The sequence below is a fragment of the Haliotis asinina genome, chromosome 7 (assembly GCF_037392515.1).
Source record: "Haliotis asinina isolate JCU_RB_2024 chromosome 7, JCU_Hal_asi_v2, whole genome shotgun sequence".
Lineage (NCBI taxonomy): Eukaryota > Metazoa > Mollusca > Gastropoda > Lepetellida > Haliotidae > Haliotis > Haliotis asinina.
Genome location: NC_090286.1, coordinates 14,235,565 through 14,249,173, shown reverse-complemented (window position 1 = coordinate 14,249,173; position 13,609 = coordinate 14,235,565). Strand labels below are relative to the sequence as shown.

The 13,609-nt window shown below is 40.9% G+C and overlaps 1 protein-coding gene across 4 annotated transcripts; it reads left to right on the top strand.

Moving 5' to 3' along the window:
- The first annotated feature begins 3,635 nt into the window (after positions 1–3,635).
- On the top strand, positions 3,636–11,638 carry LOC137292213 (scavenger receptor class F member 1-like). 4 transcript variants are annotated; one of them, XM_067823784.1, is made up of 6 exons: positions 3,636–3,808; positions 7,389–7,537; positions 7,715–7,767; positions 8,120–8,159; positions 8,599–9,408; positions 9,854–11,634. In XM_067823784.1, exons 3-6 carry the CDS (start codon positions 7,741–7,743, stop codon positions 9,949–9,951), a joined length of 975 nt encoding a protein of 324 aa, XP_067679885.1. In that variant the 5' UTR covers positions 3,636–3,808; positions 7,389–7,537; positions 7,715–7,740; the 3' UTR covers positions 9,952–11,634. The 4 variants fall into 4 exon arrangements, with proteins under 4 accessions (XP_067679885.1, XP_067679882.1, XP_067679883.1 ...); XM_067823781.1 differs by lacking the exon at positions 3,636–3,808 and adding an exon at positions 5,833–7,007 and having other exon boundaries at positions 9,854–11,635; XM_067823782.1 differs by lacking the exon at positions 3,636–3,808 and adding an exon at positions 6,897–7,054.
- Positions 11,639–13,609: the final 1,971 nt, after the last annotated feature.

The window sequence follows — 13,609 nt, the reverse complement described above, 5'->3', positions numbered from 1 at the left end:
ATATTTAAGAGCTGTTAATAAGGCGTTAGCTTCAGCTGTAAAAATAGAACTATTATCTGGTAATCTAGAAGATATTGTTCTGGATCCAATGACAGTGGCACAAGCAACTGTGCCATCGTCCTTGGTTGGACCCATCTGTAAATAAGGATTTATAATTGCTATATTTATGTTTCAATTGGTTATATTCTTGTTTATACTGTAATTGATTGGTTTCTGATTTTTTAAATGTACTTAATGTTAGGTCAACTTGTGGCCTAACCAACTGCCAAGGAGGAGAAGAAAGAAGACGGGAGGGAGCTATATTTTCCAGCTCAATGCTAGAAGCAGCAAGAAATGGCTTAATTCTGAGCCCAAGAGGTGGAAGAAGGGAAGACGTTTTGTTATACAAATCCTCATAGAGAGGATTAAAGACACAATTAAATGCGGGATTAGACTCACTAGATGCTAATTTTGTAATGTATTGTAAAGATAGTTTGATACGACGTAAGTTGAGAGAAGGCTCATCAGCTTCGACATATAGACTGTCAATAGGAGAGGTTCTAAAAGAACCGAGACAGTCTTAGGCCTAGGTGGTGAACAGGATCAAGTAGTTTTAGGTTGCTTTGACAAGCTCCGCCATATACGATGGAGCCGTAATCAAGTTTAGATCGCACGAGTGATCTATATAAGTGAAGGAGGGTAGTTTGATCCCCTCCCCATTGTGAATTTGAAACAACCTTTAATAAATCGAGTGCCTTCAGGCATTTGGCTTTAAGGGATTTAATATGCGGCAAAAAGGTCCAATGTGAGTCGAAAATAAGTCCCAAGAACTTGGCCTCCTTGACCACTTTGATTTGAGTACCACTGAGATATAGTTCTGGGTCTTTATGGGGTTTGTATTTACGACAGAAGTGTATACAATTGGTTTTTGATTTAGAAAATTTGAAGCCGTTTTCAAGACACCATTTATCTATTTTGTTTAAACACAGTTGCAGTTGCCGTTCAATAGTACGCATATTTTTACCACGACACGAAATATTAAAATCATCCACAAATAAAGATCCACCTATTAAATCGTTTAAAACTTTAGATAGACTGTTGATCTTGATGCTAAAAAGAGTATCTGACAAAATACTGCCTTGCGGAACACCCTGATCCTGATTGTGATGATCAGACAGGGTAGAACCCACACGGACTTGAAATGTTTTTTTTAAAAAGTTGGCTATGAATTGAGGCAAACGACCTCGCAAACCGAAATCATGTAAATCTCTTAAAATGCCATATTTCCAGGTTGTGTCATATGCTTTCTCAAGATCAAAAAAGATAGACACAGCATGTTGTTTATTAATTAGTGCATTTTTAACAAATGATTCTAAACGCACTAAGTGATCGACAGTACTTCTGTTTTTGCGGAAACCACACTGTATATCAGTTATAAGATTATTTGTGTCCAAGTACCAAACTAGTCGATTATTTATCATGAGCTCCATGGTCTTGCAAACACAGCTAGTTAACGAAATCGGACGATAATTAGATGGGTCCTTATGATCACGTCCAGGTTTAGGTATTGGTACTACTATAGCGTCATGCCATGAAGACGGAAATTAACCTGAAGTCCAAATATTATCAACAATGCATAAGAGCGTCTCTAGACAGGATTCTGGTAAGTGCTTCAGGAGTTGATAATGTTATCAGCTCCAGTAGCAGTGTCATGACCTTGATCAAGAGCAGTATGGAGTTCATGAATAGAAAATGTTTCATTATACTCTTCCCCATTATCAGAATTGAAATTAATAGTTTTCTTTTCTTGTTGTTTTTGATACTGCTGGAATTTAGATACATAATTAGAAGAGGAAGAGTGTTTAGCGAGGGTTTCACCCAGTTTATTCGCAATATCTGATTTATCTGTAAGTAACTGATCTCCATGTTTAAGATGATGAACAGCCGATTTAGTACCCTTACCTTTAATTTTCTGGACCATGTTCCATACTTTGGACATGGGTGTCCGAGAATGTATTTTGGATACATAATTTTGCCAAGATTGGCGTTTGTTCTGTTTAAAAGTACGTCGTGCTTTAGCATTTAAAAATTTAAATGTATTTAAATTATGCACCATAGGATGGCGACGGAAATAATGTTCTGCTTTTTTCCTTGCCTTCCTAGCTTGTTTGCACTCATCGTTGAACCATGGTTTTCGAATATGTGGAACTGCAGAGGACTTTGGTATACACTCATCAGCTATGGAATTCAGTTCAGCAGAAAAACATTGAATAGCATCAGGAACGTCAATAAAACACTCGGGTTTAAGTTTTTCAGCACACAGTGCTTCATATAAAGCCCAGTTAGCCTTTTTAAAATGTCGTCTTGATGATGGAGGAACATCAGATGGACTTACAGCTTTTAATACAGTAGGAAAATGGTCACTTCCACAGAGATCATCGTGGACTGACCATTCGAATTCATTTAGTAGTTCTGAATTTGTCAATGACAAGTCAAGAGCAGAATAGGTCCCTGTCCCAGGGTGTAAATATGTGCTGGAACCATCATTATAAATACATAAATCATTGTCAGAACAAAAGTCCTGCAACAACTTACCTTTAGTGTTTGTAGTTATACTACCCCAGAGTGGGTTATGCCCATTTAAATCTCCCATTATAATACAGGGCTTCGGGAGTTGGTCATACAGGGCTTGAAGATCAGGTTTGGCAAATGTCAAAGACGGCGAAATATAGAGTGAGCATAGCGTAAAAGCTACATGTAAAGTAATTCTCACAGGAACAGCTAGCATATTAGTATTTAGTGAAACAGGGCTTTGAATAATGTTCTGTCTGACTAGAACGGATGACCCGCCAGTGGCTCTATAACCCGGAGGTGAAAAACAATGATATGCATCAAAATGACGAAGGTCAAATGTATCTGTTTGTTTTAAATATGTCTCTTGGAGACATATCGCTGAAGGTGTAAAATCTTGGACTAATAGCTGTAATTCATGTAAATTAGTCCTCAATCCTCTGCAGTTCCACTGTATATTATTGGAATAAACTATCTTTTGGGGGGATTTATTGGGGATCTACCCCGCACTCTTTTCGAGGGCGACAAGCTATGTGCCCTAGAATGGACGTTTTCAGAAACGTCCATATCTTCAAGAGACCCATGCTTATTGTACAATTGAATTTTATTTTGTGATCCTTTAGGAGCTCTGCCACTTTGTTGTTTTGAAGCGTCAGGCTTTGGCTTCGGTTTACTTTTCACCGTTTGTTGACTATCAGCTGTAGATTGAGACTTTGAGTGTGACTGAGATGCTGATTTGTGATCAGAAGAAGTCTTTGAGGTAGTAGGAAGTGATTCCTCAATCTTTGATGATATAGCAGTGCACAAATGCTGTGGAGAGTCGCAATTAACCCATGTCAAGGTAGTTTGACAGCCTGTGGTTGACGTTGTTTTAGAACTAGACCCCAAGATGTTTTTGCTACTGTAGCACAACTTTCTGAAAGTTCAGATCTCTTTACCAGTTTTTGGCCTCAGAAAAGGAGATATTTTGTGTAAATTATATTTTATTGATCTCCATTTGCTCTTTCCAAATAGGACACTGCGAATGGTCGCCTGAGCAGTTGGTGCATTTTTTATAATCACTGTCACAATCTTCTGTTGTGTGTGTCTTCTCACCACAGTGAGCACACACAACAGACTATGTGCAAGTATTTACACCGTGTCCATATTTCTGGCATTTAAAACACCTGAGCGGGTTGGGGATGTAGGTATCAACTGGAATGTTACTGTAGCCTGACTTCACTGATTTGGGTGCATTCGGAGATGAAAAAGTAAACAGGTACGTATTCGTTTTGATGGTTTCGTTGTTTCTCCGCGTTGAAAAGCGCTTGACATAGAGCACACCTTGATCCTTCATTTCAGATCCTATATCAAGTTCCGACATATCATCCAACAATCAATCACAATCTCTCACGATACCTTTACTTGTATTCAAGGTCTTGTGAGCAGAGACCGTGACCGGAATGCCCACGAAAGATTTCATGTTCATGAGGTTCGTTGCTTGTTGCTTTTTCCCACATTCAACTAGCAGGTCACTCGAACGCAAGCGTCTAATGTTTTTCACCTCCCCAGCAGTACCTTGAATACCCTTGGACACAGCAAAGGGGTTCAGTTTTAATGGCGTCTTGTCAGGTGTCTCAATCACAATGAAACGTGGCCAATATTCAATCGATGCAGATGGTCTGTGGTCAGGATCAACGGGATCAATATCAAGTGGACGTTTTGTATTTTTAAGTGGTATTTCGTAAGCCATGGTTAGTGTAATATGGTTCATCATCCGAGCTCCCCACCCACCACGGAGTATCACAAGGACAATGCTAAAGCAAGCGGACCTCCAGCTTGCAGCACCAAGGATACCCGGATGATATACTCCAGCAGAAAAATTAAAAGATTAATAATTCTACCAGATTGGCCCATGAGCCACCGCCTTCTGGCATAGGACTCTAGGCAAATTACAGAACAACATATTTCAAATTCAAAAATGTTTTAGATTATAAAGCCAAGACCAAATTTACAACAATTCCAAATGATTTATGTGCATTGATAAATAAAATAATACCCCATGCACAGGGCTTGGCATGACCAGCCGATTGGTCGAACCGGGCCCATGCGACCACCCGTCTAGGCGAAGTCAGGGCCAAAGTGGTGTATTGAGCAACAGGAACACGGTTGCAAGCTCCTATTGCCCTCAACCACCAGGATCCCCTCCTCCGCCGACACAGGGACTCAACCCACGGCAAACGGGTTAGTGGACCAAATATCCTCCCGGGTCCACTACAGGGGTGTCGGCGAGCTCTTAGCATTACCCAGCACCCACCACGAGGAGGTGACTCGCCACGGGTGCCTGCACATTCAAACTTCGGGATATACAATAGACACCATCACGCAGGAAACATGGCAAAAGTACGTTGAGAAAGTTGAGAATGAAATAGAAAGGCATTATTGGGAACAAAGTGGACTGGACCATGCCACCATCAAGCCAGTCGTCATCAAGGTAGACTCTGATGACAGCAACACCGATTTGGACAACAGCGCTTTCTGAAGGTGGCAACACTGACTCCCATTGAAAATCTCAAGTGGTAACTAGATCGGCTTTTGAGATGACCCCATTTTCACAGCACACACTTGTTGATTACTTGACTCTTCTACGAGCAAGTGCCCCCCCCCCCACCCCCTCCCCAACCCCTCTCTTACAAAATAGTCAAAGGTGACGAGTAAATGATCGTTTGTTAAACAACCCTCTTATTCGGGTGTCCCAAATTATGAGACGCATCATCAGAGTTGGTCTGTCGATTTCATGTGTCTGTGCAAAATTTGGCTTTGTTGCAATTATTATATTTTGTGTTAGTGAGCAATTTATCGGTCTCAAATGGAACCAAACGGACTGTAACATTGATTGACTCCGATAAATCTCCTAAATATTTTTAATCGTAAATAAAAAATGAAGATCCCCTACTTTTTTTTGAAGAGTATATCATTATCACATTATCATTGTGAACATTATCATACATACTGACGAGCTGTCGACTACTTCCCGCTATAGGTCAAAGGCACATAGCTTGTAGTTTACCTGAATGTTAGACCTTGAGCAATTGTCACAACATAAAGCCGAAAACGTGTTTGCCTGAACATAACTCTTCATTATAACGACAATCTGAAAAGCATGATTTGTGTTGATCTCTTTCTGCATGTGAATGATTTCATGACACGCAGTGTGGTGCCCTTAAGTGCACAGAAAGTATTAATATTCATCAGTGGGCGGAGCTTATGTGACGGCATCACATTCACAGCACAGCATCTTCCGCCAAACTAATGGAGGGAGTGAACGAACACGCTTCATCGTCTGTCATCGCCTTATACAGTGCGACAGCTACAATATCCACGTGAGGTATATATAAACAGAAAGTATGTGTGCCGTGTATTCAGTATAATGTGCTTTATTAAAGCTTCCGACAGTGACGGAGTTCAAGCGAGATATTTTTTCAAGTCACCTCCAGATCAGCCACCGCGTACTGCAGTAGCATTGCTGTCAGAACGTTGACATGTCTTTGCTCAATTCTGACTTAACAGTCTGACTAAACACAGTTACAACTCTTGACAAACAAACAACTAAATAATTATACAATGTATATATACACACATATTGCCAGATCTCCACGTAATCAAAAGAAATCAAAAGAAGCATCAGCCAGAAGCAGCCAAGAGGGTGGAGGGAGGGTCCGAAACTTCATTTTGTATTCAAGGCTTTTTTGAGTACTTTAGGACAGCTACAGATGACCTCAATAAATATTTGTTCCCATCCTTGGCTACCCTGGGGATAGAATTTTATCCCTTTTCCCCCAACATGTTTCTTAAAATGTATCCTAACATACTGAAACACATAATTATCAAAGTTATATAAACGGTTCTCTAAGAACGTTTTCTCAATGTTAAATTAGGTGGGGATAGCTTAAGCAGAGCTGGCAATATGTATGTTTATATACATTGTGTACATATTTAGTTGGTTATGAAGAGTTGTTAATGAGTTAGGCTAGATTGTTGGGAAAAAGTTATGACTTGTCAATGTTTCGATCGCAGTGGCTACTGGCTACCGTGGTTGTTCTCGAGATGACTTCAAAACAGTCTCACTTGAACTCTGTCACTGCCGGAAGCTTTAAGAAAGAACATTACATTGAATACACGGCACACATACTTCATGTTTACACACACCTCACGTGGATATTGTAGCTGTCGGACTGTATCACTCGTATCAGTGTATCGTTCACTCCCTCCGTTAGTTCACCGGAAGATACTGTGCTGTGAATGTGACGCAATCACATAAGCTCCTCCCACTGATGAATATTAATGATTTCTGTGCACTTAAAACCATTGCGCATTTAAGGGTACAACATCACGTATAAACATTTGCCATTGCATGGGAATATGTTGTGTTGACAATATGCAACGAAGGCGCCAGTTTTCTATACTCTCCCTTACAGGTGCGTGTACAACACTACCACGTATTCAACAACGTAAACATACGTAGGTGTGTAGAGATTTGTAATGTGACCAGTAATCTTAAGTTTACAAGTCATGTGCAGGCACAGCGGTTGCAGATATCAATATTTTCACTGCACGTCGGGGATAGGTGGGTTATCTCGAGGTTCAAGTACTCACTGACTATTGGCATCATTTATAGAATATTGCAGGTAAAATGTGTAGATCTAAAATGACGTACATTTCTATTAACTAGTAATATTTGTTGTTCTTGTATGTATGTGGCCAACGTTTAGTGTTTACATTGTACAATGTTTTATGATGATGTTTCCTCATTTCAAAGTACAATCATGTTTAATGATGATGTTTTCTTGTTTGATCAGTGGGCGATGGAATCCAGGTTTGATTTCCGCATGGTTGCAATGTGTAAAGCTCATCTCTGGGGTACCTCGCCGTGATATAACTACAATGATGCTGAAACGGCCGTGACAGCATACCCCCTCGTACGTCGCTTGAGGAACGTGGGATATCTGTGAGTTGAGAAAATGGATCTGTTTATAGTGCACACTAAAACATTTGTTCTTGTTTCTGGAATATAATATATGACCTGCGTTAGGGCAAGATTATAAATGATGCTGCATGTATCTCTTCCGACCTGTTTATTTAATTACAGATTTTATGATAATGTCATGTACTTTGTTTTGTGCAGAACAAACTCAAAGAGTGAGACCCGAAATGCCTGCATATTACAAGATGTATAAGGTACATGTCTGTAGAGATATCACAACGGTCAATCATTGTTACCTTACCTGTAGTTACTAGCAATGCTTCGGGTTGTGCTGATCTGTCAACACGGTAGTTGTCAGGGACGCGATATATTTACGGTGTGACACAGTGTAATTGTTCCCCTTGACTTCTAAGAGCTGTGGGTGAAATGTAACTCATTGTTATTATTGAACAGTCTCAAGGTAACTTATTTTCCTGGTTTATTTGCCTACCTTGGCCACTATCATGTTATTGGTAAAATGCATATTGGGTCTTAGTTCTCTTGTATCATGTATCACCTGAATCAAGGAAATCACTGATTCTTTTCATAACACGTGTATCATTTCAGCATGCACTCTTCACTGTGCTGGTGATTCTGCTTGTCTGCTGTAAGTGTATCTTAGCTTTAACAGGAAAGTGAGTGAGTGACTTAGGTTTTACGCCGCACCCAGCAATATTCCAGCTATATGGCGGCGGTCTGTAAATAGTCGAGCCTCTTACGACAAGCATAGTCGCCTTTTATGGCAAGCGTGGCCTATTCTACCCCGGACCTTCACGGGTATTGACAGGGAAGTTGATCCAATACCTACATTGAGGAAAATTGTCTACATACAGGAATTAAACTCATCCAGTACAAAATTGTGTGTCCTTGAAATATACTAAACAGATGATTTGTTGGCATTGTGTCCGGAAAATAAACTCAGTCGTAAGTCTTTGAGTCGATTCTCAAAGATTGAGTTGTTTAGCAATTGAATTGAGTGTGTACGGTTTGAATGTTTAATATACATTTAGTTGAAGATGTTGGTTTTTTTTATCTGGTGCTTCCAGGTGGAACCAGTGCTAAGGTCTGCGATGAATCAAGATGTAGCTCGTGTCAAAGTGGGACATGCGAGGAGTGTTTGTATGGATACTGGGGCTCCCAGTGTGAACTCCCCTGTATCAGTTGCTGGTTGGGGGGCTGCCATAAGCACACAGGACGGTGTCGTCAGTGTCTTCCTGGACGATACACCGAGGGGTGTGACACACTCTGCCCCAGTAACTGTCGTGTGAGCTACGGCAACGAGAGGTACTGTGACCGGACCAGCGGCAAGTGTCTGGAAGGATGTACTGAAGGATGGTGGGGGCCCACGTGTAACACGTCTTGTGGTCAAGGATGTGAGAAGAAGGCTTGTTACCAGGTGGACGGTGTTTGCATATTTGATTGTATGGAAGGGTGGCATGGACCTAAATGTGATAAACATATTAACTGTCTGAATAAACACATGTCTGACCGCTGCACTGGTGGCTGCAAGGACGGTTGGACAGGAGCGGCCTGCACAGAGAGATGTGGCGCTGGCTGCATGAAATGCAGTCAGTACTCAGCACCGTGCCTAATTTGCAAAGCAGGACTTTACGGCCCTGACTGCCAGTCTGAGTGTTCGATGAACTGCGTGAACACTACTTGTAGCATGACAGGACAATGTGAAAATGGTTGCGTCAGTGGATTCCACGGCAACACATGCAAGACGACATGCCCGTACAGATGTCTTGACTGTGACCAGACTTCGGGCAACTGCAGAAAGTGCGAGATCGGATGGACGGGCCCCCAGTGTCTCGATCAGCGGGTCACCTATGCAACCTACCAACCAGATATGAAAGGTCAGCATACCTGTCTCTTGCGTCTATAAATACATTTCATTTAATTTTGTAACGATTTTAAAATCGAACCTAGTGAAGCATGTACGATAAAAATAGTAGTCCAAGGGAAAGTGCATCTCACAATTCTATTTATTCTTGAGGACAGAAAAAAACTTATCTTTACTTTTTATAAATAAACATCAGGTTTAAATAACCTATTTATATGGTACAAAAATATTCTGAAGGAAAACAATAAAGGATCGCATCTATCCTTGAGAATGATATCTAAATGACTTAACTTGATGAGATATACGCCCAGACGTTGTTAGGCAAGTGACAGTGCACGGCATACTTCTTCATCTAAACTGAAAACAATAGCTCAAGTCTGTTTTGTTTGGCGTGATCCCTGATTTTATCTGATCCCCTTTTCTCAGTATATTGTTTCTGGTTTCATTTGTTTTTGCAGAATTAACGAGTGGCTGCAACCAAATGGCAGAGATTAAAGCAACAACATTTGCGATGGTGTCAGCAGTTCATCACCTGAGCAGCATCCTTGAACATTGAAAGTTACCAGTGCATTAGCATTTAGCCATCTTACACTGTACACAAATACATTTAGTGGACTATATGCTTTAGCAATAACAATGCAAACTTATTTAACGTGCCTTGCCAGTGGCATAAAACTGTATCTTTTTTACAGATACCTATGAGATAGCGACACTGGGTTCGGCTACAGTAGCCATCCGTTTGCACAAAATGATATCTGGCTGAGATTATTGTAAGAATAAAATGAACTTCATTGACAAAATGACGTTCCCCAAAGGGCATACTTAACACGAATAATTTGTATACATTATGCTCAACTGTTTCATTCAAATCCAGCTATTGGCAACTCGAGAAGCCTCGCATCACGTCAGAAATTGAAATTTCCGTACGACCCAAAATTGAGAGAAATGTTGTATGATAATGCTTACATTTTACTACAAAAGGAAATCCTAAAAGGAATACAATGTTACACGTTAATTAACTGTGTATATAATCGTTGTGAACCAAATGTCACCAAGAAATCCCCCAGTGTATTATATTGTGCTCTTGTTTCTTCCCGTTTGCAAGTCTAGAGTGTTAATTTAGTTAACCCATGACATTGTTTTAGACTTCTGTTTGTTCTGATTCTTTACTCGGCATATACTATTAGATTTCTCTCATACTGCCTTGTTTTGTTTACTCTTTTAGTTTTGCTTGATGGTATTGGGCTTGGGAATCATTTTTGATTCAAAATTTGGAAGAATGTTAGTATGATCTTATCAATGTCACGTCACAAATGCATCCCTTCGCTAGTGATCGTATTTAGATCGCAAAAAAATGTGTCCATTTTGACATTTTGTCATTAAGCAAAAACATGTTGTGGCGGTGTCGTGCCGGGAGGGCTAAAATCTAATTTTCAAACGTCCCGGGAAAGCTATTTAAACGTAAATTTCGGGAGACCTAATTAGGGGGCCAATGGTAAAGATGGGTGCCGGGTAGCATAAACCATGTCGGGAGTAGAGAGATATCTGTTCAAAACATTATTATATTAATCTTCTTCGCTTGTTTTGAACTTCATATAAGTGGCGTCTTCGCTGAAAAACATTGGTGGAAACTTCATGAGTAAAGAGAACTATTTTCAAAACATTGTCATAATCTTCTTCGCATTTTGTTGTGGTTGTGAGTCTAAATTATAAGGAGTTGTTGACAGCATTTTTTGGTTAATTGAGGTATAAAATATCTAAGTACAAAGAATCCGCTACACATAAATTGATCAACGTATGTAATGTTGTTGTGACTAGGACGGCGAAACTACGTCGTTGGGTGATTCCAGTTGAAGTCGGTTGAAGCCGTGCGTGATATCAGTGTACTTCTATCTGGTGTATTTTCGTAAACACTTTACACGATTACGGTGCATGGTGACCGTAATATCATGGATATATTTCACATACATAAACACAACACATAAAATGACATAGGGCGCTTTGACACCTGTCGAGGGGAGGTCCACATTTTGCTGACAGGTGCCCGGATCCAGTGATAAATTCACCGCCCAGCTAGATAGTTATACAAATCACAGGTGTACTCGTGTCGAGTTTCTTATTTTTTGCGGTCTGCGGTCTGTGATCACGCTTGCGTTCTTTCATTATGACATGTACATAATATGTCTGCTGTTTTCTCAACGAAATTAAAAAATATACACTTGAATTGAAGCCCCACAAGTGAACTTATGTGTCATTATTATGAAAACAGATGTGTATCCTGCTGCTACCTTCCAGGTAACAATCCAGGCGATGTAAAGTGGATGGATGCTTAACGTTCCAACGCAAACGTGTGACTGACCATACATACGTTACCTATTAATTATTCACACACACACGCACACGCACACACACACGCACGAGCGGGCACACACACACACCACTCCCACCCCTCACACACGTACATACATCCATGCATAAATACCCAAGGGAATCTGTCTCTGTGTCCATGTGAGCGTTAACTCACTGATCGATGAATGTATTTTGTTGAAAGCAAACGACTGGCATATATGTCAGCATACTCAGGGTAGATCAGCCTGTGTTGTGTCAAGTTGACCGATAAGATGAATAGCTTTAGATAAAAATACTTGAGCTTTAGCCCACATGTCAACGGCGGAAATTCCAACCTACTCCTTGTAGATTTACTCCTTGTTGCATGAAATTCCAACCTACACATGAATACAGGTAATGTTTGTGTATAGTTCGTTCAGGGCTTCCCAAATCGGGAAGGTATCTCTCTAGCACATACAAAGAAACTAAAAAGAGTAACTGTTTTATGTTTTAATAAGGCATGTACACGTTGCCTCAATGAATGATGGAGGGGGCGAGCTGGCTAAAGCGCCAGGCTAGTGATCCAGTGAGGTTGAGGTGACGGGATCGAGCCCACCTGTAACCAGGTGTAAAAGTGTTGGAGTCAACACTGTGTGCAGACTTCTTCTTGGCAATACAGGCAGTCAGTAGTGTACCCATTATCGCAAGGATTTTACGTAATACATCAATGAATACAATGAGAACTATTGGGATCACATATGACGAACTAATACAAACAATGTGAATGGACGGGGTGTTCAGGGTCGTATTGTCCTTGTCCCAAAACATACACATTTACTCCTTGTTGCATGAACCCATCACGGGGAAATGCACTGTATGTAAAATAAGAAGGGTTTGAGTTTCTTGTGCTGCCCAAACAAACGATCCAAAGTGTACATGCAGTGACAACAGCACCACCACCAACAACACTCATATGTCTTCATGTGACCCGTGAAGGTCCCGGGGTAGAATAGGCCTTCAGCAACCCATGCTTGCCATAAAAGGTGACTATGCTTGTCGTAAGAGGCGACTAACGGGATCGGGTGGTCAGACTAACTGACTTGGTTGACACATGTCATCGGTTCCCAATTGCGCAGATCGATGCTCATGTTGTTGATCACTGGATTGTCTGGTCCAGACTCGATTATTTACAGACCGTCGCCATATAGCTGGAATATTGCTAAGTGCGACGTAAAACTAAACACACTCACTCACTCACTTCATGTCTTGTTCTGTTCATGGACACGTGAGACTATGCATAGTCCAAATGTAGCCCATGCAGGGTGGCGCATAAGAGAGCAAAATATATGCGAGCGAATCAAACTCCACCATGCCCACAGGTGTGTGTGCGTGCGTGCGTGGGTGCGTGCGTGGGTGCGTGCGTGGGTGCGTGCGTGGGTGTGCCCTAGTTGTTTCCACCGTTAATGTTTTCTTGGTAATTGTAATCTTATTGCCTACTTTGATATCATCCATACACGCTTAGCTGTGATATAGGTTTGTATTAAGGGCAACATTGTCTGTATCTGTGTTTCACATCGTCCGGTCCATTGTAGTTTAACCGTAACATCTGATTCAGTCTAGTCTGCTGCTCCCTGTTGCTTTTGCTTGCATGTGATATGGATTCAATACACACTGACGAACTGTCATGTCTTCCTGCTACATGCCAAGGGCACATACTTTGTAGTTTACATGCATACATGTTTGCTGTAACATAACTCGTTATTATCACGACAGTTTCAATACATTTGGTTGTGCTTATCTCTTTCTGCATGCGAATGATTTCGTGACACATATTACCCTTGCTATCGCGTGTCAGTATGTTGACAATATCTGACGATGGCATTGGT